Raw genomic sequence first — 27,568 nt, 5'->3', positions numbered from 1 at the left:
GCAACATTTCAATGATGGGGCAAGTGAAGATGAGTGAAGAGATCCCTTTGGTTCAAGAGCCTGACGGTTGAGGAATAATACTGTTTCTGAATGCTGAGGCTCCTGTACTTTCTTCCCGATGGCAGCAGCGAAAAGAGAGCATGTTCTGGGTGGTTGGGGGGGGGGGGGTCCCTGTTGATGGATGCTGCTGCTTTCCTGCAACAGCATTTCATGTAGATGTGTTCAATGGCGAGGAGGGCTTTACCCATCATAGACAGGGCCGTGTCCCTACTTTTTGTAGGATTTATGAGTGTTTCCACACCAGGCTGTGATGCAGCCAGTCAATATACTCTCCACCACACATCTATAGATGTTTGCCAAAGTTGCTTTACAAGTAAAGAGATCTCTTCAATTCTTTTGATATTATTTCGCATCAAAATAGCAAATATGGTGTTGGAGAAGCATTTCAAGCCAGCTCCATCAGTAATCAAGCTTAAGTCAATCATCTATTCAATGGCATTTTGTTACACAGTGAAACTTGATGGTACAGAGACAGTGGAGAGGCAAAAGATGTCGGCCTCGATGTTATTAGTACGTGTTCTGAACCTGGCAAGGGTCAGCAAGGGACAAAATGGAATGGCCAAATTTCAATCCTTTCACTGATTTGATAAGCAACACCTCACGTATACCGAACTACTGCATCTTATGGCATATCCAACTAAAGGAATTTTGCAGGGTTAACAAAATGCTGTAATTGTACCGTTGTAGTTACCAATTGCAATATTTTTGACCAACCACATTGCGTTAAGTTATTTCCAGGAAGGGAGTAAATGTTTGTGCATGTTGCAAATCCACATTCAAAAATGAAAGACAAAAATAAGAATGCAGTTTAGATTATAATGATCAGATGCATCCCTTGGCACTCACCCTAACAAGAGAACTAACGAAGATTAAGTATAAGAACACCTGCCTGACTTTACACCGAAGTAATAATGAGAGCAGATTAGAAAGACAAAAAATAAAAGTACTTTAGAGAAAATAAGATGCCACTTTAAAAGATGCTCCAGATAAAAGGTCTGAGTCCCAGTTTGGTTTGCAATGAATGGTGTTTATCCAAACCACGTACCAAGCATAATACATCTTCTCTAACTAGACATCCATTGAACAAAATGCCACTAAGAATGTCTGTGCTTTGGGTTATAGTATGATCAAATATAAAAGGAGATTACAATAAACCCGATTTGAAGCTGCTTTATGTGGGTTGACTTGAAAGTCACATTTGCTAACAGGACATTTTATTTCAATTACAATTATTTTTATCCATCTTAAAATCAAATCTGCTAAAGCTTAGCAATACCATTTGTTAAAAATTTCTGTCCCATACATTCATGTCCTTTAATTTGCACTCTTGCGAAACAGCAAACATTCTCTGATGCATTATAACAAATTTGTTAAAAGCATGGAATGCGCTTTTCTCATTTCATTCATGCTCCATCAGGCTTAGAATGTTGACTTAGCAAACATAACTCATTTCAGAATATTCACCTTCTACATTCAAAACGTCCCAGAATTTCCATTAGGGGCAGATACTAAAATTTGCACCCAAAGTGAATTTGAGACTGAAGTGAGCAAGTTAAACTAAGTTTTGGGTAAGGTTAATTTACATAATCAGAAACAAAGGGTTGGACTTATCGGTGTATAGGAAATGCACTAACATGACACCGCACAGAAAACCTGACGTACAAAGATCTCCACTGAGATATTCAAAAGCTGTGCAATTTGTTGTCTTCTGTGATTGCACCTCAGAGTAACCTCAGACTTTACGGCACCACTGTTAAAGGACCTGTACTACACGATAATAATGCCTTGGATGCCTCAAGCAGCAATGCTCAACTTCAGCCATTACTGTGTAGTGTTCGGTAGCTGAGCATGAACTAATTGGAAGGGAGAGATTGGAAGCAAGCACCGCGTATCTCAGATGCTGATTTGTCAATGTGGTGGTGGAGGTAACACAGAGAGATGAGGGATTCATGGGACCGAGACAAAGAGTGAGGACTCCCCCCCCCCCACCCCCCGCCCCACCAAGTAGTCTGGGTTTCTCCTGAATAACAAAAGAAAACTGTTCCATCATTTATGAAAACACACTTCAAAAATCTGAATGAACAAAATATTAATACCAGATAAGTAATTTGCATGGTGCAACTGAAATTGTTTGTTTTGTTTCTTACAACTTTACCAATGAAGCAACTCACCTTACTAAAATCAACAGTACTGTTCTCTCGACTGGCATCAGTTTTGCCTTCCAGATGAGCAGGAGCAGATTGCGGAGAGATCATGTGGCCTGATTCACAGAAAAGCATTATAGTCCTCCGGGAGTAATAGAATTCTTACAATCGACTTTATCGTATCACAAACAATATAACCAGAATAAATTAATTCATTGGAAAATCTCTCAATTCAATATCATTCAATTAGACTATGCAAGTCATTCACAATAGTATTTCTGTGATACAATTCATTACCTTGCAAAGTCACAAAAACATTTATTAGGCAAAAGGCACCTAATTAGAAAACAATGAATACATTGTCCAAACGTAATGCATTAGGGATTCATAAATACCCTTAACCCAAAGGCTATTTACTATTATAGGAAAGACATAGTCACCATTGTTGTCTCAGAGCTCCAAAAACAAGGGATTAATCCTAACCTCAGGTTCTGTCTGTGTGTAGTTTGCACATTCTCATCATGATATATGCATTTTTACTGGGTGATCTGATTTCCTCCCACCCAAAGGCATGATCATAGGTTAATTAGCTGCTATAATTTACCACTCAGTATAATCACGTACAGAAAGAATCAAGGGTTTGTGAGAGAGACTAAGTTGCGGACCCAAAAGGAAATAACGCGGGGGTGCATACTGGTGAATTGATTGCTCTGGTGGGAGATTGCATGGGCCCACTGGTGGTGATAATTAACTAGTTAATAAATCCCATTACCTGAAAGCTACAATGGTATTCAACACTGACCAGCAGTGCGATCAGGGATCACAGCCACAAAAGCGTTTACACGAGAGTACGTCAGAAATGCGAAAGTGATGGGAATAAGCAATGAATCACCTGCAGCTCTTTGAGGAGAGATTTCAGCATGCCTTGAGGTCTTCCCTCCAGCTTTCAATGGGCCAAAAAGAAAGAAGTAAGATAAGCAGAAAGAGTTGAGCCTGTTAGAGGTAGGTATAAATATGAAAATAAGACACAGAAAACGTGAGGACTTATGAGGATATGAAAAAACAATGACAGATGTAAGACAAATTTACAGAGAAACACATAAAAAATAAAATTATGGAAACTAAGGACACAAAGTTATACACCACCTTTTGGCAGGAACACAAATTGAGCAGCACTTTGCAACTGTTAAGAAAATAAGTATTATGAATGTCTATTCATGGCAATATTTTCACCCTGTGAACAAAATGGCAAACTATTATTCTTTGTTGCCTTAAGTTCAATAATTGGCCTATGTGTTAAGAGCACCACTGTTTTTCAATGATAAAAATGGGGTTCTGTTTAAAAAAAATAATACAAATATAAGACCATAAGAAATAGGAGCAGAATTAGTCCATTTGGCCCATCGAGTCTACTCTGCCATTCAATCATGCTTGATCCTTTTTTTCCCTCCTCCTCAACCCCATTTCCCAGCCTTCGCCCCGTAACCTTTGATGCCATGTCCAATCAAGAACCTATCAATCTCTGCCTTAAATACACCCAACGATCTGGCCTCCACAGCTACATGTGACAACAATTTCCACAAATTCACCACCCTCTGGCCAAAGAAATTTCTCCACATCTCTGTTTTGAATGGACACCCCTCTATTCTGAGGCTGTGCTCCCTTGTCCTAGACTCTCCCACCACGGGAAACATCCTCCCACAGCTACTCTGGCTAGGGCTTCCAACATTCAAAAGGTTTCAATGAGATCCCTGCTCATCCTTCTAAATTCCAGCGAGTACAGATCCAGTGCCATCAAATATTCCACGTATGATAACCCTTTCATTCCTGGAATCATCCTTGTGAACCTCCTCTGGACCCTCTCCAATGCCAGCATATCTTTTCTAAGATGAAGGGCCCAAAACTGTTCACAAAACTCAAGCTGAGGCCTCACCAGTGCCTTATAAAGCCTCAGCATCACATTCCTGCTCTTGTATTCCAGACCTGTTGAAATGAATGCTAACACTGCATCTGCCTTCCTCACCACTGACTCAGACTTAGTACCTGCATCCTCAGACTTTGTTTGAAGCTAGGAAAGAAATTGTGGAAGGCCTTGTAGAGATCCTTGCTCAACTTTAGCCAAAGGTAAAGTTGTTAAAGACTGGATGATGGTTAATGCTGTGCCATTATTTAAGAAGGGCAGCAAAATCAAGCCAGAGAGCCACAACCCAGTGAATCTGACATCACTGGTGGAGACCTGAGGGACAGGATTAACCAGCATTTAGATAGGCAAAGTCTTTGCGCATGGGATATCCTGACAAATTTGTAAGAATCTTTTGAAGAGGTTCCAAGAGGATAAATGATAGTAGATGTCATCTGTGTGGACTTCTGCAAAACCTTTGACAAAGTCCCAAATGGTAGGCTAGTCTGGAAAGTTAGGTCGTACAGGATCCAGGGAGAGCTTGCTAAATAGATTCAGATGGATCAATGATAGGAAGGAGAAGAGTGATGGTGGAAGGTTATTTCTCAGACTGAAAGTGGTGTGCTACAGGAATTGGTGCTTGGACGTTTGCTTGTTATTATTGTAATTAAATGATTTGGATGAAAATATGCAGGGCATAGTAGATTTTCAGATGATCCTAAATTAGGTGGTATCATAGTCAGCAAAGAAAGTTATCAAAAATGACACAGGGATCGTGATCAGGTAGGTGAGTGGGCCAACAACTGGCAAATGGCTTTCAATTAGGGTAATACAAGGTGTTGCATTTTGGGAAGTCAAATCATGGTATGATTTATACAGTGAATGGTAGAACCCTGGGGATTGCTATGAAGGAGAAACCTGGGGATACAAGTACATAGTTTGCAAAAAGTGATGTCGCATGTAGACAGTCTGGTGAAGGTAATATACAGGCCTTTATCAGTAAGAACATTCTATATTGGATTTATGACAATTATCTTGCAGACATACTAGATACTGGAGAGGTTCCACCTGGTGTATTGTCTACAGTCTTGGCCACCACTAAATTGGAAAGGGTGCAGAGAAGAATTACAAGAATATTGGAAAAATTCGAGGGCTTATGTTATAGGGAGACAATGGATAGACTAGGAATTTACAATGCTGGAGACTGCACGGTGAAGTATGTAAAATCATGAGGGGCATAGTAAGGGAGAATGACAGCATTTTTACCAAGCTGCAACAAAACTAGAGCACATATATTTAGGGCGAGAGTGGAAAAATTTAAAAGAGACTTGAGGAGCTACTTCTTCACTCAAAGGCTGGTGCATATATGGAATAAACTACCAGAGAAACTAGTTGAAGCAAGTGCAATGACAACACTTCGAAGTACATGGATAGGAAAGGTTTAGATCAAGGGTTCCTACCCTGGGGTCCATGGACCCCCCAGTTAATGATAAGATCATGGCATAAAAAAGGTTGGAAACCCCTGGTTTAGAGGGATATGAACCAAATGCAGGAAAATGAGACGAGCTTAGGCGGGCACCTTGGTCAGCATGGATGAGTTGGACTAATGGACTCACTTATGTGTTTCATTACTCTATGATTCTATGACTCCGATAAATTTACTTGCAGACATTAAGAATTATTTAAAAATGAAGGACAATGGATACTAATAATTGCTTTAAAATGTAAAGCAGGAATATAGTCAAGGAGGCAATTGAATTTCCCTTTATTAACCAAGGTAGGAAGAGCAGGCAGGAAACTCTATAGCTAGATAAAACTCTGAAGAAGCCATAGTATATTTGGGTCAACATATTACGAGAGGAATGTTTCTTCTGGAGAAGATTTATGAGGATGTTGTCAGATTAGAGGTTTAGTTATTTATGAGGCAATATTTAGCAGTGCTTGGGGTATTTTCTTTATAAAGAAGCAAGCTGCTGGATGATTTAATCAAGGTTTATCAAATTATAAGACAAAATGAACAGAAAGGATTGAAGAATCATAGCAGAAAGATCAAATAATATCAAGCAAGATAGACAAAGGAGAATCAGTTAACGTTGTGCACTTGGATTTTCAGAAGGGCTTTGACAAACTGCCACGAATGAGACTGCTTAACAAGCTACAGGCTCATGGTATTACAGGAAAGATTCTAGTATAGATAACGCAGTGGCTAATTGGCAGGCGGCAAAGAATGGGAATAAAGGGAGCCTTTTCTGGTTGGCTGCCAGTGACTAGTGGTGTTCCACAGGGGGCTGCGTTGGGACCAATTATTTTTAAATTATATGTCAGTGATATAGTTGATGGAATTGATGGCTTTGTTGCAAGGTTTGCAGATGATATGAAGATAGGTGGAGGGGCAGGTAGTTTTGAGGAAGTAGAGAGGCTACAGAAGGACTTGTCAAATTAGGAAAATGAGCAAAGAAGTGGCAGATGAAATACAGTGTTGGGAAGTGTATGATCATGCACTTTGGTAGAAGAAATGAAAGGGTAGACTATTTTCTAAATCGAGAGAAGATACAAAATACTGAGGTGCAAAGGGACTTGACAGTCCTTGTGCATGATTCCCTAAAGGTTAATTTGCAGGTTGAGTCTGTAGTGAGGAAGGCAAATGCAATGTTAGCATTCATTTCAAGAGAGCTAAAATATAAGAGCAAGGATGTAATGTTGAGACTTTATAAAGCACTGGTGAGGCCTCACTTGGAGTACTCTGAGCAGTTTTGGGCACCTTATCTTAGAAAGGATGTGTAAAGGAGATTCATGAGAATGACTACAGGTTTGAACGGCTTTTCATATGAACAGCGTTTGATGGCTCTAGGTCTGTATTCACTAGAATTCAGAAGAATGAGGGCTGAGCTCATTGAAACCTGTCGAATGATGAAAGGCCTTGATAGAGTGGACGTGGAGAGGATGTTTGCTGTGGTGGAAGAGTCTGAGACCAGAGGAAACACAGCCTCTGAATAAAAGGGCGTCCTTTTAGAACGGAGATGAGGAGGAATTTCTTTAGCCAGATATTGGTGAATGTGGAATTCTTTACCACAGGCAGCTGTAGAGGCCAAGTCTTTATGTATATTTAAGGCAGAGGTTTATAAGTTTTTCATTTGTCAAGGCATGAAGGTATACTCGGAGAAACAGGAGATTGGGGCAGAGAGGAAAATTGGATCAGCATGATGAAATGACAGAACAGACTCGATAGGCCAAATGGCCTAATTCTGCTCCTATGTCTTATGTTTTTATGGTCTATAAAAAACATATTTTTAAGGAAATATAACATCTGCAAGACAAGACAGATGAAAAATTATTTTAACCAAATAGAGATGAGGATCTGTGACGCAGTCCTTGAAATAGCAGTCGAGGCAGGAACTCTTGTCACATTGAGTACTTGATGAGCTGTAACATTTAATCTGTTGGACTGAGTGCTGGAAAGTAGAATTACTCAATAGCTCTTTTTAAGCTACCATAGATTCAATGGTGTGATCAGCTTCCTTCTATTATACTGTATGTCTCACAAAATAACTCAAGATTGTAGATAAATGAAATGTGTAAATTTAAAATTCAGCTAGCGAATTAGAAACCTAAAAACATTTACTATGTCCTCTTTATTTGGGACATGCTGACCCATATTCTAGAAGTATCCCATATGTTTCATATTCCTTCCAGTAATTACTCTTCGTAAGCAAGCAGGAACTATAGGTTGTTAATGCTGGAAGCAACAGAACTGAAGCAGTTTGCAAGGTCATAGGTTTCTCCATCACCCAGGCCATCATCTACTCTCATTGCTACCATCAGGGCGAGGTACAGAAGTCTGAAGGCACACATTCAATGATTCAGGAACATCTACTTCCCCTCTGCCATCTGATTTCTGAATGGACATTGAACCCATGAATACAACTTCACTGCAACACACTGGAGGAACTCAGCAGGCCGGGCAGCATCTATGGAAAAAAAAAGCACAGCTGACGTTTTGGGCAGAAACTTTTCAATAGGACTGGAGAAAAAAAAAGGCTGAGGAGTAGATTTGAAACATGGGGGAGGGGAGAGAGAAACACCAGGCAATAAGTGAAATGAAGGGTTTCAGCCCAAAACGTCGACTGTGCTTTATCCATAGATGCCCAGTGGCACGCACATCTGGAGAGGTGAAGTGCTTTGAGAGGTTGGTCATGGTTAGAATCAACTCATGCTTAGCAAGGACCTGGACCCACTGCAATTTGCCTATCGTCACAATAGATCCGCAGCAGAGGCTCTCCACTCGGCCTTGGATCACCTGCGCAATAACAATACCTACATGAAGCTGCTGTTTCCTAAGTACAGTTCAGCCTTCATAGTCATATCCTCAGATTTAATCAATAAGCTCCAAAAACAGGGTCTGTGCAACTGCATCCTTAACCTCCTCACAGGGATACCACAGTCTGTGCAGATCGGAAAAATCATCTCCTCCTCCTTGACAATCAAGGCTGGCATACCTCAAGGATGTATGCTTAGCCCACTGCTCTTCTCTCTCTGGGCACAGCTCAAACGCCATCTATAGATTTGCCAATGACACAACTATTGTTGGTAGATTTCAAAGAGTGATGAGGATGCATACAGGAATGAGATAGATCAGTTGGTTGAGTGGTGCTGCAACATCATTCTTGCACTCAACATCACTCAAACCACAGAACTGAATGTGCACATCAGGAAGGGAAAATTGAGGGAACACACAACAGTCCTCATCGAGCATTCAGCAGTGGAAAGGGTGAGCAGTTTCAAGTTCATACATATCAACATCTCTGAAGATCTATACTGGACCCAACATATTGATGCAGGGGGAGGGAACGTCAGCTCAGACCATGAGAGGCTTGCGTCGGGCATTTTCATGCCTTACAAGGTGCAGATTGGAAGTCTGTGTGGGGCGCCACTCCTCGCACAGACACTAGAGCAATGTGTGGTTAAGTGCCTTGCTCAAGGACACAAACACGCTGCCACAGCTGACGCTCGATCTAGCGGCCTTCAGATCACTATACGAACACCTTAACCCCTTGGCCACGTGCCCACATATTGATGCAAAGAAAGCACAACAGTGGCTATATTTCACCAGGAGTTTGAAGAGACTGGGTATTTCGCCAAAGACACCTGCAAATTTCTACAGATGTACCATGGAGAGCATCCTAACTGGTTACATCACCATCTTGTATGGAGGGGCCACTGTATAGGATCAGAAAATGCTGCAGAAAGTTGTAAACTCAGCCAGCACCAACACGTGCATTAGTTCCCCAGCACTGATACCACCTTCAAAAGGCAATGCCTCAAAAAGACAGCAAACCATCAATAAGGACATCAATAACCCAAGACATGCCTTGTTCTCATTGCTGCAATCAATGAGGAGCTACTGGAGCCTGAAGACCACACTCAACATTTCATAAGACCATAAGATATAGGAGCAGAATTAGGCCATTTGGTCCATCGAGTCTGCTTCGCCATCTCATCATGGCTGATCCAATTTTCCTCTCTGCCCCAGTCTCTTGCCTTCTCTCCGCATCTCTTCATGCCCTGTACAATCGAGAATCTATTAACCTCTGCTTTAAATATACATAAAGACTTGGCCTCCACAGCTGCCTGTGGAAAAGAATTTCACAGATTCACCACCCTCTGGCTAAAGAAATTCCTCCTCATCTCTGTTCTAAAAGGACACCGCTTTATTCCGAGACCGTGCCCTCTAGTCTTAGACTCTCCCAGCATAGGAAACATCCGCTCCACATCCACTCCATCAAGGCCTTTCACCATTTGATAGGTTTCAATGATGTTATCCCTCATTCTTCTGAATTCCAATTAATATATGCTCAGAGCCATCAGACGATCTTCATATGACAAGCCATTGAATCCTGGAATCATTTTCGTGAACCTCCTTTGAACCGTCCACTTTCAGTACATCCCTCTCAAGATAAGAGGCCCCAAAACAACTCAAAACAGTGTGCGATAATGCTAGCCAAGTGAGGCCTCAACAGTGCTTCATATTCAAGTCTCAACATTACATCCTTGCTTTTACAATCTAGTACTTTTGAAATGAATGCTAACATCAAATTTGCCTTCCTCACCACAGACTCAACCTACAAATTAACCTTCAGAGAATCCTGCACCAGGGCCCCCAAGTCCCTTTGCCCCTCAGTTTTTTTTGTTTTTTCTCTCCACTTAGAAAATAGTCAACCCTTTCATTTTTTTCTACCAAAGTGCATGACCATACACTTCCCAACACTGTATACAATCTGCCATTTCTTCGCCCACTTTCCTAATCTGTCATTCAGAAGCAACATCTTCCCCTCCGCCATCAGATTCCTGAATGGACAATGAACCCATAAACACCACATCATGATTTTTCCCCATCTTTGTACTGCTTATTTAATATAACTTGTTTATATGCACAGTACCATGAAAAAGTTTGAGACACATATATATTTAGCTAGGATGCCTAAGGCTTTTGCATAATAGTGTATTTGTCAATGTGGAGCGAAGAGCAAAGGATGTTGGGAATGGTGACAGCAGAGTGCAGTGGAAAGGTTGTGGGACAGGTGACGGAAAAGGAGTCCCAGAGGCTGGTGGGGGGGGGGGGGTGGTCGTGGGTACAATCACGCACAGCCTGGAGCAGGCAAGGTTATTTAATTACAAACAATTGATTTAAGGATCATTACAGAATGCTTCCCGTTTCCTCCCCTCTCCCTTCCCCTTTTCCCAACCTTGATACCCCTCTCTCTGCCCCCTTCCCACTTTCAGTCCACAATAGTATCACATATCAGAATCAGGCTCATTATCACTCATGTCATGAAATTTGTTTTTTTTTGCGGCAGCAGTACAATGCAATATATAAAAATACTGCAGTACTGTGATGACGTTTTAGGCATCCTAGTTGTGCATTCAAATGTGCCCAAGACCTTCGGACAGTATAGTATATTCTTCTTACTGTCATTTATAGTTTTTTTATTATATATTGCAATGTACTCCTGCCAGAAAACAGCAAATTTCACAACAAAGGTCACCTGACTCTAACCAATTGGTTTAAGCACCAGATAAGAGCAATGGTAAAGTAAATGGAGTGAATAAATAAAAACAAATTAGATACACTAAGAGAAATAGAAGGCACAGAAATGGATTGAAAGGAAGTCTGTGTTATACTTGCTCAATTGTAAGTTATTACACATGTTAACTGAAGATAACTGATTCTGTAGATTGGGGTGCTCTTTTGTTGATCAAAAATAGGTCGCTTCTGTTCCAAGCTGTCTCATGTCTTAGAAAGCTTGACAAATAAAATGCTTGTTTCTAAAACGAGAAGCATTTTCTTACATCCAAGTTCCTTAACATCTTGAGCACATTAAAAACAAAACAAAAACGTCAATGCTTTCTTCCTTTTGAGTAGTTAAATAACCTATTGGAAAAGCTATGTTGCTTTTAAGGACACCAAAAACAGAAAGTGTTGTAAATTAACCTTAACAATGTGGGTTAGAAAACTACTCTAGATTAAGAAGTTGCATTTCATAAACACAAGAGATCCTGCAGATGCAGGAAACCCAAAGCAACGCACAAAATGCTGGAGGAATCGGCAGGTCAGGCAGCATCTATGGAAATGAACAGTCGACATTTTGGGCCAAGGCCCTTCTTCAGAACTGGAAATAAAGGGGAAAGATGCCTGAATAAAAAGCTGGGGAGGAGGGGAAGGAAGATGGTTGGAAGGGGATAGATGAAGCCAGATGGGTAGGGAAGGCAAGGGGCTGAAGAGGAAGGAATCTTACAGACCATAGGAGAAAGGGGAGGAGGAGGGCCCCAGGAGGAGGTGATAGGCAGATGAGAAAAAGTAAAAGGCCAGACTGGGAAATTGAAGAGGGGAGAGGGAAATATTTTCTTTTACCAGTGGAGAAATTGATATTCATGCCATCAGGTTGGAAGCTACCCAAATGGAATATAAGGAGGCTACATCAGGAGCAGCGGACACAATAGGTGACCCCAGCTGATTCAGAGGTGAAGTGTTGCTTCACCTGGAAGGACAGTTTAGGACGCTGAATGGAGGTGAGGGACGAGGTGAATGGACAGGTGTAGCACTTTGGCTGCTTGCAGGGATAAGTGCCGAGAGGGAGATTAGTAAGAAGGGATGAATGGATAAGGGAATCATAGAAGGAGCAATTCTTGTGCAAAGCGGAGAGTTGTGGGGGATGGAGAGGGAGAGGATCCATTTGAAGATGGCAAAAGTTGTGGAGGGTGATGCATTGGATGCGGAAGCACAGGGTGGTAGGTAAGGACAAGAGGAACTCCTATCACTGTTAAGGCAGCGGGAAGATGGGGTGAGCACGGATGCCTGGGAAATGGAGGAGATGTAGGTGAGGGCAGCATCAATGGTGGAGGAAGGGAAAGCCCGTTCTCTGAAGGAAGAGAAAATCTGTGATGTCCTGGAAAGCTACATCCTGGGATCAGATGCAACAGAGATGAATGAACCCCCTCCTCCTGTTTTTTTTTTAAACTGGAGACAGGGTGGGAAGAGGTATAGTCAATATAACTGTGGGAACTGGTAGGTTTATAAAAGATGTCAGTCGACAATTTGTCTACAGAGATGGAGACAGAGAGATCAAGGAAGGGGATGCGGGTGTCAGGAGTAGACCAAATGAACTTAAGGGAAGGGTGGAAGTTGGAGGGAAAGTTGATGAAATTGACGAGCTCAGCACGGGAGCATGAAGCAGTTGGGAGCATTACCGAGGAGGGCTTGGAACACGGGCTGTTCTATTAGCTGGGGCCCATGCGGGTGTCCATGGCTACCCCCGAGTCTAAAGAAACTGGAAGGGGCCGAAGAAAAATTTGTTGAGGGTTAGAACCAGTTCTGTCATACGGAGGAGGTTGGTTCAGAGGTAGCAGTTGTTCTGATGTAATTATCACATGGGTCTATGGAAACTAAAAGTGGAAAAGGGAAGCATGGTTTAGTTTTTTTTTACATTAGCCAACACTTTCTTGTCTAAGTTACAATAACTCATTCTATAGTGGGCATCCATCCAGGACTGGCTTGTCTTCATGATCTTCAAAATGTTAGGGTTCAGGGATCAGGGCAAGTTGGCAAATGGGGTCTGATATTGGCTTGACAATTGGAGACAGAGAGGGTTGTTTTGCAATTGTATGCCAGGGAATAGTAGGGTCCCTCAAGGATTGATGCCAGTGCTTTTTGTTATATACGTCAGCGACTTGGATATGGATGTGGGAGGCACAATCCGTCAGCTTGTGAACGACACACAAATTTGTTGATTTTTGAAATGTAGTTAAGACTACCAAGAGATATCAATGTGTTGATGAAATGGGCTGAAATGTAGCAGATTGTGTTTAATTCAGACAAACAGGAGGTGATGCATTTTGAGAGAGATACTAAAGCCAGGTGGGACAAAGGCCATGAATGGTTGGGTGTTAGGGAGTATTTAGAACAGAGGAACCTTAAAATACAAGTCAATTGATCGTCAAAGGTGGTAACACAAGTAGATAATGTGGTTCAGAAGGCATATGGCATATCGGTCTTCATCAGCCATAGCACCAAGTACAGAAAACAGGAGGTTATGCTCCGACTTTATAGAACATCAGTCAGACTTCAGCTAGAATTCATTCGTTCATTGCGTGGCATATCTTATGACGTGGGCACTGTGGTCCTTCCATGACCATGATCGTTCTTGGCATATTTTCCTACAAAAGTTGGTTGCCACTGCCTTCTTCTGGGCAGTGTCTTTATAGCTTTTTGGAGAGAGAGGGAGAGCAGCCAGTTGTCTTGGACATAGGAAGGAAAAGTAAAGAGGTCCTGAAAAGAGGATTTAAAGAGCTAGGTAGAAAGCCAAGAAACAGGACCCTTAGGGTAGTAATTTCTGGATTGTTGTCTGTGCCATGCACCTGTGAGGGTAGAAACAGGATGATTTGGCAGATTAATGTGTAGCTGAGAGCTGGTGCAGTGGACATGGCTTCAAGTTCTTGGATCATTGGGATCGCTTCTGGGGAGGTCAAAAGTGAGGGATTACACCTGAACTTGAGAGAGACGAATATTCTCTTGGGCAGGTTTATTTTAAAGAACTGTTGGGGAGGGTTTAAACTAAATTGGTGGGGGGTGGGAACCGGAGTGAAGGGACTCAGGATAGGACTGATGGTAAAAAAGCAAAGATAGCGTGCAGTCAGACTGGCAGGATGGGCAGGCAGATGATAGGACAAAAGTGCACCCAACAGGGTGATTATCAGTGCATTAAGGATGCAGAATCAAAAAGGATAGCAAATACAGTCATCAAAGTGTTATATTTCAATGCAAGCAGTATAAGAAATGAGGTGGATGATCTTGTTGCACTAATACAAATTGTTAGGTATGATGTTGTGGCCATCACTGAATCGTGGCTGAAGGATGGTTGCAGTTGGGAGCTGAATGTCCAAGGTTACACACCGCATTAGAGGGATAGGAAGGCAGGCAGAGGGGTGGCGTGGCTCCGCTGGTAAAGAGTGGCATCAAATCAGCAGAAATATGTGACATAGGATTGGAAGATTTTGAATCCCTGGGGTTGAGTTAAGAAACTGCAAGGGTAAAAGGAGTTTACTGTGACAGGAATCCATCCTGGACATACTTAACAAACTGCCCCATCTAAACCCTTGGAACTAATCAGGTGCCAATCAATATTAGGGAAGTTAAAGTCACCCATGATAACAACCTTGTTATTTTTGCACCTTTCCAAAATCTGCCTCCCAATCTGCTCCTCTGTATCTCTGCTGCTACCAAGGGGCCTATAGAATACCCCCAATAGAGTAACTGCTCCCTTCCTATTCCTGACTTCCACCCATACTGACTCAAAAGAGGATCCTGCTACATTACCCACCCTTTCTGTAGCTGTAATAGTATCCCTGACCAGTAATGCCACCCCTCCTCCCCTTTTTCCACCCTCTCTATCCCTTTTAAAGCACTGAAATCCAGGAATATTGAGAATCCATTCCTGCCCTGCTGCCAGCCAAGTCTCTGTAATGGCCACTACATCATAATTCCATGTATGTATCCAAGCTCTCAGTTCATCACCTTTGTTGCTGATGCTTCTTGCACTGAGGTGCACACATTTCAGCCCTTCTACCTTACTGTCTTTACACCGTTTATTCTGCTTCTCTTTCCTCAAAGCCTCTCTGTATGTTAGATCTGGCTTTACTCCATGCACTTCTTTCACTGCTCTATTGCTCTGGGTCCCATCCCGCTTGCAAATTAGTTTAAACCCTCCCGAACCATGCTAGCAAACCTACCTGCAAGGATATTGCTCCCCCTCGAGTTCAGGTGCAACCCATCCAATCTGTACAGGTTCCACCTTCCCCAGAAGAGATTCCAATGATCTAAAAATCTAAAACCCTGCTCCCTGCACCAACTCCTCAGCCACGCATTCAACTGCCATCTCCTCCAATTCTTACCATCACTGTCATGCAGCACTGGCAGCAATCCTGAGAACGCCACCCTTGAGGACCTGTTCTTCAGCCTTCTGCCTAGTTCCCGAAACTCACACTTCAGGACCTCATCCCTCTTCCTGCCTATGTCGTTGGTCCCAACATGTATCATGACTTCTGGTTGCTTTCCCTCTCGTACCAGGATGTCGTGCACCCGGTCAGAGACATCCCGGACCCTGGCACCTGGGAGGCAACAAACCATGCGGGTGTCCTTCTCACGTCCACAAAATCTCCTGTCTGCTCTCCTGACTATACAGTCTCCAATGACAACAGCTCTCCTTCTTCTCCATCCCACGCTTCTGCACCACTGGGTCAGACTCAGTGCCGGAGGCCCTGCCACTGTGGCTCACACCTGGTCGGTCGTCCCCGCCAACAGTACCCAGGACGGTAAACTTATTATTCAGGGGAATGGCTACAGGGGTGCTCTGCACTACCTGTCTGCTCACCTTCACTTTCCCCCCTCTGACTGTCACCCAACGACCTGCTTCCGACAGCCTAGGTGTGACTACCTCCCTGTAGCTCTCACCTATGACTGCCTCATTCTCCCTTATGAGTCAAAGGTCATCCAGGTGCTGCTCCAGATTCCTTACACGGTCTTCCAGATCGCCCAGCCATATGCACTTCTGGCAGATGTGACTCTGCGGGAGAGGGGCGTTCCCCCAAGACTGCCACATCTCACATGACAGGCACGTCACCGTCTCAGGAGGCATTGTAAAACCTAACTGCGAGCAAGCTTGTCCTCCGCCTCTTCTCGTCGAAGCCTCTCGAGTCAAAGCCTCAAAGCTCCACTCCTTCACTGGCCCACTCACTCACTGGCTGCTTTTCTACTCTATAGATAGTGTAGATTTTAGAAAACATGTCCCTACACCAGATGTAGATAAAACTAGTGGACATTGACATAAGGGAAGGGGAAGAGATTTAGAGGAAATATGAGGGGAACCTTTTTCACCCTGAAAGTGGCAAGTATGCACTATCTGATTGGGTGCGTGAAGCTACAGTTACTGAAGGGATTGTCTACTGAGTCTCTGTGGGTTGAAGTTAGAAACAGGAAGGGGTCAATAACAACTGGGTGCTTTTTATAGACCACCCAAAAGTGACAGGGACATCGAGGAGCAGATAGGAGACAGATTCTGGATAGGTGTAATAATAACAGGGTTGTTGTGGTGGGAGATTTTAATTTCCCAAATATTGATTGGCATCTCCCTAGAGCAAAGGGTTTAGATGGGGTGGAGTTTGATAGGTGTGTTCAAGAAGGTTTTCTGACACAATATGTAGATAAGCCTACAAGAGGATAGGCTGTACTTGATCTGGTATTGGTAATTGAACCTGGCCAGGTGTTAGATCTTTCAGTGGGAGAGCACTTTGGAGATAATGATCACAATTCTATCTCCTTTACCATAGCATTGGAGAGGGATAGGAACAGACAAGTTAAGAAAGTGTTTAATTGGAGAAAGGGAAAGATGAAGCTATCAGGCAGGAACTTGGAAGCAGTAATTGGGAACAGATGTTCTCAGGGAAATGTACGGCAGAAATGTGGCAAATGTTCAGGGGATATTTGTGTGGTGTTCTGCATAGGTACGTTCCATTGAGACAGGGAAAGGATGGTAGGGTACAGGCACTGTGGTGTACAAAGGCAGTTGAAAATCTAGTCAAGAAGAAAAGAAAAGCTTATGAAAGGTTCAAAAAACTAGGTAATGATAGCAATTTAGAAGATTATAAGGCTAGCAGGAAGAAGCTTAAGAATGAAATTAGATGAGCCAGAAGGGGCCATGAGAAGGTTTTGACGAGCAAGATTAAGGAAAACCCCAAGGCATTCTAGAGGTATGTGAAGAGCAAGAGGCTAAGACATGTGAGAGTACGACCAATCAAGTGTGACAGTGGGAAAGTGTGTATAGAACTGGAGGAAATAGCAAAGATACTTAATGAATACCTGGCTTCAGTATTCTCTACGGAAAATGATCTTGGAGATTGTAGGGATGTCTTAGAGTGGATTGAAAAGCTTGAGCATATAGACATTAAGAAAGAGGATGTGCTGACACTTTTGGAAAGCATCAAGTTGGATAAGTCTCTGGGACCGGATGAGATGTACCCCAGGCTACTGTGGGAGGCGACGGAGGAGATTGCTGAGCCTCTGGCAATGATGTTTGCATCATCAATGGGAACGGAAGTGATTCAGGAGGATTGGAGGTTTGCAGATGTCGTCCCCTTATTCAAGAAAGGGAGTAGAGATAGCCCACAAAATTATAGACCAGTGAGTCTTACTTCAGTGGTTGGTAAGTTTATGGAGAAGATTCTGAGAAGCAGGATTTATGAACATTTGGTGAGGTATAATAGGATTAGAAATAGTCAGCATGGCTTTTTCAAAGGCAGGTTGTGCCTTATGAGCATGATTGAATTTTCTGAGGGTGTGACAAAACACATTGATGAAGGTACAGCAGTTGATGTAGTGTGTATATGGATTTCAGCAAGGCATTTGATAAGGTACCCCATGTAATGCTTATTGAGAAAGTAAGGAGGCATGGGATCCAAGGGGACCTTGCTTTGTGGATCCAGAATTGGTTTGCTCACAGAAGGCAAAGAGTGGTTGTAGACGGGTCATATTCTGCATGGAGGTTAGTGACCAGTGGTGTGCCCCAGGGATCTGTTCCGGGACCCCTACTCTTTATGATTTTTATAAATGACCTGGCTGAGGGATGGGTTAGTAAGTTTGCTGATGACACAAAGGCTGGGGTGTTGTGTATAGCGTAGAGGGCTGTCAGAGGTTACAGTGGGACATTGATAGAATGCAAAACTGGGCTGAGAAGTGGCAGATGGATTTCAACCCAGATAAGTGTGAAGTGGTTCATTTTGGTAGGTCAAATATGATGGCAGAATATAGAACATAGAATAGTACAACACAGTACAGGCCCTTCAGCCCACAATGTTGTGCTGACCCTCAAACCCTACCTCCCATATAACCCCCCACCTTAAATTCCTCCATATACCTGTCTAGTAGTCTCTTAAATTTCACGAGTGTATCTGTCTCCACCACTGACTCAGGCAGTACATTCCACGCACTAAACACTCTGAGTAAAAAACCTTCCTCTAATATCCCCCTTGAACTTCCCACCCCTTACCTTAAAGCAATGTCCTCTTGTACTGAGCAGTGGTGCCCTGGGGAAGAGGTGCTGGCTATCCACTCTATCTATTCCTCTTATTATCTTGTACACCTCTATCATGTCTCCTCTCATCCTCCTTCTCTCCAAAGAGTAAAGCCCTAGCTCCCTTAATCTCTGATCATAATCCATACTCTCTAAACCAGGCAGCATCCTGGTAAATCTCCTCTGTACCCTTTCCAATGCTTCCACATCCTTCCTATAGTGAGGCGACCAGAATTGGACACACTACTCCAAGTGTGGCCTAACCAGAGTTTTATAGAGCTGCATCATTACATCGCCACTCTTAAACTCTATCCTTCGACTTATGAAAGCTAACACCCCATAAGCTTTCTTAACTACCCTATCCACCTGTGAGGCAACTTTCAGGGATCTGTGGATATGTACCCCCAGATCCCTCTGCTCCTCCACACTACCAAGTATCCTGCCACTTACTTTGTACTCTGCCTTGGAGTTTGTCCTTCCAAAGTGTACCACCTCACACTTTTCCGGGTTGAACTCCACTTCTGCCACTTCTCAGCCCACTTCTGCATCCTATCAATGTCTCTCTGCAATCTTCAACAATCCTCTACACTATCTACAATACAACCAACCTTTGTGTCATCTGCAAACTTGCCAATCCACCCTTCCACCCCCACATCCAGGTCGTTAATAAAAATCACAAAAAGTAGAGGTCCCAGAACAGATCCTTGTGGGACACCACTAGTCACAATCCTCCAATCTGAATGTACTCCCTCCACCACCACCCTCTGCCTTCTGCAGGCAAGCCAATTCTGAATCCACCTGGCCAAACTTCCCTGGATCCCATGAATAAGCCTACTGTGTGGAACTTTGACAAATGCCTTACTAAAATCCATATAGATCACATCCACTGCACTACCCTCATCTATATGCCTGGTCACCTCCTCGAAGAACTCCATCAGGCTTGTTAGACATGATCTGCCCTTCACAAAGCCATGCTGACTGTCCCTGATCAGACCATGATTCTCTAAATGCCCATAGATCCTATCTCTAAGAACCTTTTCCAACAGCTTTCCCACCACAGACATAAGGCTCACTGGTCTATAATTACCCGGACTATCCCTATTACCTTTTTTGAACAAGCAGACAACATTCGCCTCCCTCCAATCCTCCGGTACCATTCCCATGGACAACGAGGACATAAAGACCCTAGCCAGAGGTTCAGCAATCTCCTCCCTCGCCTCGTGGAGCAGCCTGGGGAACATTCCCTCAGGCCCCGGGGACTTAACCGTCCTAATGTATCCATCTTATAGTATTAGTGGTAAGACTCTTGGCAGTGTGGAGGATCAGAGGGATCTTGGGGTCCGAGTCCATAGGATGCTCAAAGTAGCTGCGCAGGTTGACTCTGTGGTTAAAAAGGCATACGATGTATTGGCCTTCATCAACCGTGGAATTGAATTTAGGAGCAAAAAGGCAATGTTGCAGCTATATAGGACCTTGGTCAGACCCCACTTGGAGTACTGTGCTCAGTTCTGGTCACCTCACTACAGGAAGGATGTGGAAGCCGTAGAAAGGGTGCAGAAGAGATTTACTAGGATGTTGCCTGGATTGGGGAGCATGTCTTATGAAAACAGGTTGAGTGAACTTGGCCTTTTCTCCTTGGAGCAACAGAGGATGAGAGGTGACCTGATAAGAGTTGTATAAGATGATGAGAGGCATTGATCATGTGGATAGTCAGAGGCTTTTTCCCAGGGCTGAAATGGTGCCACAAGAGGGCACAGGTTTAAGGTGCTGGGGAGTAGATACAGAGGAGATGTCAAGGGTAAGGATTTTTTTTTTTTTTTTTTAAACGCAGAGAGTGGTGATTGCGTGTAATGGGCTGCCAGCAATAGTGGTGGAGGCGGATACAATAGGATTGTTTAAGAGACTCCTGGACAGGTACATGGAGCTTGGAAAAATAGAGGGCTATGGGTAAACCCAGTAATTTCTAAGGTAGGGACATGTTAGGCATAACTTTGTGGGCCGAGGGCCTGTATTGTGCTGTAGGTTTTCTACGTTTCTATGTTTTCTATATAGGACCCTGGTCAGACTGCACTTGGAGTACTGTGCTCAGTTCTGGTCGCCTCACTACAGGAAGGAAGTGGAAACTATAGAAAGGGTGCAGAGGAGATTTACAAGGATGTTGCCTGGATTGGGGAGCATGCCTTATGACGAAAGGTTGAGTGAACTTGGCCTTTTCTCCTTGGACTGATGGAGGATGTGAGGTGACCTGATAAAGGTGTATAAGCTGATGAGACGGCATTGATTGTGTGGATAGTCAGAAGCTTTTTCCCAGGACTGAAATGGCTAACACAAGAGGGCACAGTTTTAACGTGCTTGGAAGTAGGTACAGAGGAGATGTCAGGGGTAAGTTGTTTTTTTTTTAAATGCAGAAAGTGGTGAGTGCATGGAATGAGTAGCTGGTGACAGTGGTGGAGGTGGATATGATAGGGTCTTTTCAGAGACTCCTGGATAGGTAAATGGAGCTTAGAAAAAGAGAGCTATGGGTAACCCTAGGTAATTTCTAAGTACGTTCATGTTCGACACAGCATTGTGGGCCAAAGGGCCTGTATTATGCTGTAGGTTTTATATGTTTCTAAGACAACATATGATCACTTGAATTGCACAGGCAGAGAAGTTTATAGACTAAAAACACAAAAAAAATCAAAGCAATGGTTGGCCACTTTAGTCCTTCAATTCTGAGCTTGCAATTCAATATGACCATGGTTGACCTGTCACAGGTCTCATCCCCTTACCGATGGTAGTTCTCCACAGCTCCAATTTCACAACGTTTCAAGAAATTATCTACTTCCATTTTATTTAACCCCAATGATCTGGCCTCCAGAACCCTTGAGAATAAACATTTCTAGATATTCATCAGCCACTGCCACAGTCTCCTGTGCATCTCCCCAACCTTGTCTGAGAATCTTCGACTAGTGGACATATGTCATGATTTCCCTTCCTTCATCACTAGGGCCTTATACCTTTCAAAAGATCAAATCTCATCAGATTTGCAAAAACATCTCCTCCTCAATTTGCATCAGCACAGGTGCACCACAGGGCTGTGTACTTAACTCCCTGCTCTACTCGCTTTACACCTACGACTGTATGGCTAAGTACAGCTCCAACACTATATTCAAGTTTGCTGATTACACCACTGTTGCGGACCGTATCATAGGTAGTGATAAATCAGCATACAGGAGGGAGATGGAAAATTTGGCTAAATGGTGTGATAACAACAACCTCTTGCTCAGTGTCAGCAAGACTAAGGAACTGATTGCAGACTTCAGGAGAGGGAAACCAGGGTCAGTAATTTTAAATTCCTGGGTGTCTCTATCTCAGAGGACCTGTCCTAGACCCATCATGAATACGTAATTGCAAAAAAAAGCAGGACAGTGCCTCTACTTCCTCAGGAGTCTGCGGAGGTTCAGCATGTCATCAAAAACCTTGGCAAACTTCTATAGATGAGTGGTGGAAAGTGTATTGATTGGCTCGATTATGCCCTGGCATGGGAGCACTGATGCCTTTGAGTGGAAAACCCTGCAAAAGGTAGTGGATTTGGCCCAGTACATCACGGGTCAAGCCCTCCCAACCATTAAGCACATTTCCATGAAACATTGTTATAAAAAATCAGCATCCGTCATCAAAGCTCCTCACCTCCCAGACCATGCTCTTTTCACACAGCTGCCATCAGGTAGAAGGTACAAGATCCTCAGGACTCGCACCATGAGGTTCAAGAACAGTCACTATCCCTCAACCATCAGGCTCTTGAACAAAAGGGAGTAACTACACTCATCCCATTTCTGGTGTTCCCACAACCAATGATCTCACTTTAAGGACTCCTTATCTTGTTATTTTATGCTCTCATTATTTATTGCTATTGACTTATATTTACATATGCACAGTTTGTTGTTCATTGATCCTGTTTACACAGTTTTGCTGAGTATGCCAATAGAAAAAAAAATCTGTGTTGTATATGGTGACATGCATGTACTCTAGTACTCAATTTTACTTTGAACTTTGGAACTGGTTACTCTCTCCACAGAAGCTGCTTAACCAGCTCAAGGCTTCCACCACTTTTTGCTTTCATTAGTATAAAAAGAATTTGAATCACATACTTGTTTGCTTGTGGTTTCACAATACACCTGTAACTGTTTGAACAGCAATGATATCCATCAGTCATGTACTAATGAAGATTGCATGTTCACCCAAACCTTAAAAGGAGTCTTAAGGACAGGAAGAAGGCTTGGTCAAGTACTTCAGAAGTACAGTTTTTATTTTAAACAATGTACATGACAGAAGATGCTCATGGATTCCTTTCCGATGCATAATTTTCATGTGGAGATGTGAAATGGGATTAATGGTTCTAATTCTTGCTCCAACTAAACTCTCATGACATCTAGTCCTATGCTGGAGAAGTTGGATGCAATTCCACTGGTTTCCACCATTCTAATACACAGTCAGCCGGTTCAGCCTCAATGCTGACAACAATGGTTTCCCACTGAAAACTATGGCTTTAAGAGTTCCCAGTATAGTGCAGGAACCGGGGGCAGGAGGAGCAGCAAGATGGGATAACTGGTCGCTAGTAGTTGTGAGGAATATCATGCCTTCAGGATTCCTGAAATTATACCTTCATTATTCTTAACAATACTACTACAATTCTCACACTTAAATACCATTTTGATCTTATGTTTGAAGAGTCTCAAAAGACATTGTATAAAGTGCAAAAAATATAAAATGAAGCAAAATTGGATGACACAGAACTGTGAATAAAAATTTGAATATTCTTAACTCAAAAATTAAATGAAATATCTAAAACTTCTTCAGCTATTATTTACAATTGATAAATAATGCTTGCTGCTCTTCTATAGTTATATTAATAATTATTAAACACATTTACATTACATATTTAACATATATTTAATTTTGCTTTGCAGATTTCAAGCATTAGATGCTAGCGTCTCACCATTTTTATCCAGTGAATGTGGATCAGAGTGTTTCTTCCCAATATCAGCAAAAGATCTTACTATAGGAATTCGATTGCTAAACTTCTTTTGATTTTGATGATGATGCTGTTTCAGGAGCGCCTGATGCACCTTTTGACGAATTTCATCACTCAGTCCCGAGGCTACTTGTTGGTCCAGAATTAGATCTGTGAAAAGTAATTTGCAATCAAGATCAAAAAGAGATGAGGCAGATTTTCGAGTGACCAGCTTATAAATATAAAAAAAGTTATTTTAGTTTGCAGAAAGAAGTAACTTTGTTTGTTTATGTCTTCGTTTCAGATTCATTAACGTCCCCACTGGGATCACATTATTCAGAGACATAGAACAGACAGGTACATGAAATAGAACAGACAGGCAGTAAAAGAGGGCATGGGGGGGTAGCAAGATATTGTAATGGGGTAGGACCAGACAAGGTGGCGCGTGGCCAAGTGGTTGGAGCGTTGGACTAGTGATCTTCAGATCATGGGTCCGAGCCTCGGCCCGGGGCAGCGTGTGTGTCCTTGAGCAAGGCACTTAACCACACAATGCTCCAGTCTACCCAGCTGAGAATGGGTACCGACAAAAATGCTGGGGGTTAACCTTGCGATAGACTGGCGTCCTATCCAGTGGGGGGAGTCTCATTTTCTCAGTCACTTCACATCACGGAAACCGGCATAACCTCCGGCCTGATGGGCCACAAGGCTCGTGACAGACTTTAATCTTTAAAAAAAAAGAGGACCAAACAAGAACATAGAGAACAATGAGAAACCTAGGAGCACCAGTTCCTGGACAGACTGGAAAATAGTGTGATGCAATTCTACAATGGAACAGAATAAAGAAAAACCAATAGTAAGAACACAAATGCATGAAAAACAGACAGTATAAAAATGAGGGAGAAACTTCAATGTAATCCTTAACATGACTGCAAGACATTACAGTCTATAAAGTATCATTGAACTATTGCAGGTCATATAAGAAATGTGGCTATTAATACAGTACTGTGCAAAAGTCTCAGGCACACGTTAAAAAAAACTCGTAAAGCCACAATGCTTTCAGAAATAATGAATTGACAAGTTTTTAAATACCAAAATAATCTATAAAGAGCAGTAAACAGTAAAAACTAAATCAAATCAATATTTGGTGTGACCACCCTTTGCTTTTAAAAGTGCATCAATTCTCTTAGGTACACTGTTAGGCAGTTTTACAAGAAAATCGGCTGGTAGGTTGTTCCAAGCATCTTGGGGAATTTCCCAGTTTGTCTGCACACTTGCTTCTGTCTCTCCAGGTAATCTCAGACAGCCTGGACATTGTTGAGATCAGGGCTCAGTGTCGGCCATACCATCTGAAATCATATGAAAAAATCTAGCATAGCTCAGACTTCTGCACAGCACTGTATGTGCACAGCTTCCTTGGATGAGCTGCAACAAATTAATAATTAAAGTAATAATAAATATTCTGTTTATCAGCAATGCCATTGAATAGCCAAATAATGGTGGTGAAAATTATTTGTTCTTCTTTGAATGATGCGATGAGATCCTTCCCATCCACTTGAAAAGACAGAACAATGGACTAACAGCTCACCAACTGCTCTCAGAGAGGATCATTGATTCTCTATCAACAAATATAAAGTTTTAAAGAGCAAGAGGCTACATTATGAAAATGTAAAGGGGCAATTTAAAAATTTGCCTTATTCGTCAGAACCCAAATCAATGGAAATTTTATTTAAAAAATGCAAATGCAAAATAACCAAAATAAAAATAAAAAATTCCAGAAAAACTCAACAGATAGACTACATCATGAAAGAGAAATTGAGATACTGTTTTCAAATTGTAGACCTTTTGTTAATTGAAAATCTACCAACATTTGGAAAATCAGTTAGCAGGAGTTAGTATGGCTAATGCATGATGGAACTAACGCGTGATAAATCCTTTGGAGTTTTTTGAAGAGGCAACCAAAAAGATAAATGAGGGTCAGGCAGTGGATCTATATAGATTTTATCAAGACCTTTGACAGGGTCCTACATGATAGGCTGGTCTAGAATGTTAGGTACTATGAAATCTGGGGGGAATTAGGTGGATTCAAAATTGGTTCGTGTGTAGGAATGACAGGGTGGTGGTTGAAGGTTGTTTCGCAGAATGGAGGCTAGTGACTAGTGGTCTGTCACAGGGGTTGGTGCTGGGGCACAATATTTATTATTTATACAAACGTATCAATGCTTTTGATGTGAATGCACAAGGCTTGATCGGTAAATTTGTGGATGACACCAACTTAAGAAGTATTGTTAATAGTGACAAAAGGTTATCATAGATTACCAGGAACCTTGATCCATTAGGGAACTGGGCCAAGGAATGGCAAATAGATTTTAATACAGGTAAGTATACGGGGAAAGTCAAACAGTATTATGGATATGAATGCTATGAATACTGCTATGAATGGTAATGCACAAGGGAGCGTAATTGAACAGGGGCTTGGGAGTAGAGGTGCAAAGTTCACAACATGCAGCATCACAGGTAGACAGGATGGTGAAGAAGGCACTTAGAACACTAGCCATCAGTCAGGGAATTGAGTATAGCAGTTTTCAGGCATTGTGTTGCAACTGTAGCATCATTGCTAATGCTGAACTTGGAGAACTGTGTACAATTCTGGTCACCCTGATACAAGAAAGAGTGCAGAAAAGATTTACGAGGATGTTGCCAGGACTAAAGAACCTGAGTTACAGTAAGAGGTTGGCCAAACTAGGTTGTTATTCTTTGTGGTGTAAGAAATTGAGGACTGATCTTATAGAGGTTTATAAAATCATGTGGACTTCTCCCTAGGAAAATTAAACTCTATATTTCATCTGCTACTTCTTTGCCCATTGTCCCAACTTGGCCAACTCCTTCTGCAGATTCCTTGTTTCCTCAATACCACATGCTTCTCCATCTATCTATGTACCATCTGCAAAAGTGGCCTCAAAGCCATCAGTTCCATCATCCAGATCATTAACATATAACATGAAAATTAGCACCAACCCACAACATCAAATCCAGAATTGCCATTTCCTTCATGGACTTGACCACGTTGCTCTAAAAAAAAAAAAAAATCATCTTGTAGGCATTGAACAAATTTCTTCTCCTGGAATCTAGTATCATCCTAATTTTCTCAGTCTACCTGCACATTGAATTCCTGAATCACCAGGATAACATTCTATCTCTTATTCTAAATTGTACTCTCCATCCCAGCTCTTACTCAGAAGACTGTCTGCAACTCAGATCAGCGTCTTTTTAACTTTGCAATTTCTTCATTCTACCCACAAGGATTCTATATCTTCCAATCCTATGTCACTTCTTGCTAAGATTGGATTTCATTTTTTAACAAATATCCACCCAGACCCCTCTGCCCACATGCCAGTCTTTTTGACAGGATGTGTATTCTTGGAAATTTAGGTCCAACCTGTGATTTTCTTTCATCTACATCTCCGTGATGCCCACAACAGCATATTTGCCAATTTCTAGACATGCTTTAAACTTAACTACCTTGTTTCATAAACCATGCACATGCAATTTTGTATTCACCACCCACTTCCCAAGTTTGTCTCCACTTTGTCTCAAGTGAAATCCTTATCCCTTTCTAGACTGTCTTATTTTTGTATTCAGGAAACTTCAACAACATCTCCTGCTCTCCTTCCCTTTTACTTTATGAATACTTATCCAAGCTGTTGAACTATCCTTTCCTTCAGCCCGTTATACTGCTGGCATTTGGGTCAGCAATGAAGGTCCTCCATCTCTGTCTGGTCTTGGTCATCTTCTCTATTGTGCCTCAGATGCGGTTCAAGGTCCTCATTTCTCCCTCTAAAGTAGAGAACCA

At 42.3% G+C, this 27,568-nt stretch overlaps 1 protein-coding gene across 4 annotated transcripts in view; it reads right to left on the bottom strand.

Moving 5' to 3' along the window:
• Positions 1-27,568, bottom strand: part of LOC140199629 (sodium-driven chloride bicarbonate exchanger-like) — a 248,613-nt gene that overhangs the window by 102,728 nt on the left and 118,317 nt on the right. For 3 of the 4 annotated variants that reach the window (XM_072262026.1, XM_072262027.1, XM_072262024.1), the window contains exons 6-8: positions 23,704-23,889; positions 3,097-3,147; positions 2,232-2,320 (exon numbers count right to left, since the gene is read on the bottom strand). In XM_072262026.1, coding sequence (XP_072118127.1) covers positions 2,232-2,320; positions 3,097-3,147; positions 23,704-23,889 — 326 coding nt within the window. The remainder of the gene's footprint in view (positions 1-2,231; positions 2,321-3,096; positions 3,148-23,703; positions 23,890-27,568) is intronic. The other variant, XM_072262025.1, reaches the window with a different exon arrangement.

This window comes from Mobula birostris, chromosome 6, assembly GCF_030028105.1.
Source record: "Mobula birostris isolate sMobBir1 chromosome 6, sMobBir1.hap1, whole genome shotgun sequence".
Taxonomy (NCBI): Eukaryota; Metazoa; Chordata; class Chondrichthyes; order Myliobatiformes; family Myliobatidae; genus Mobula; species Mobula birostris.
Note: the sequence above shows the minus strand (reverse complement) of the source record. Positions and strands in the feature narration are given on the sequence as shown.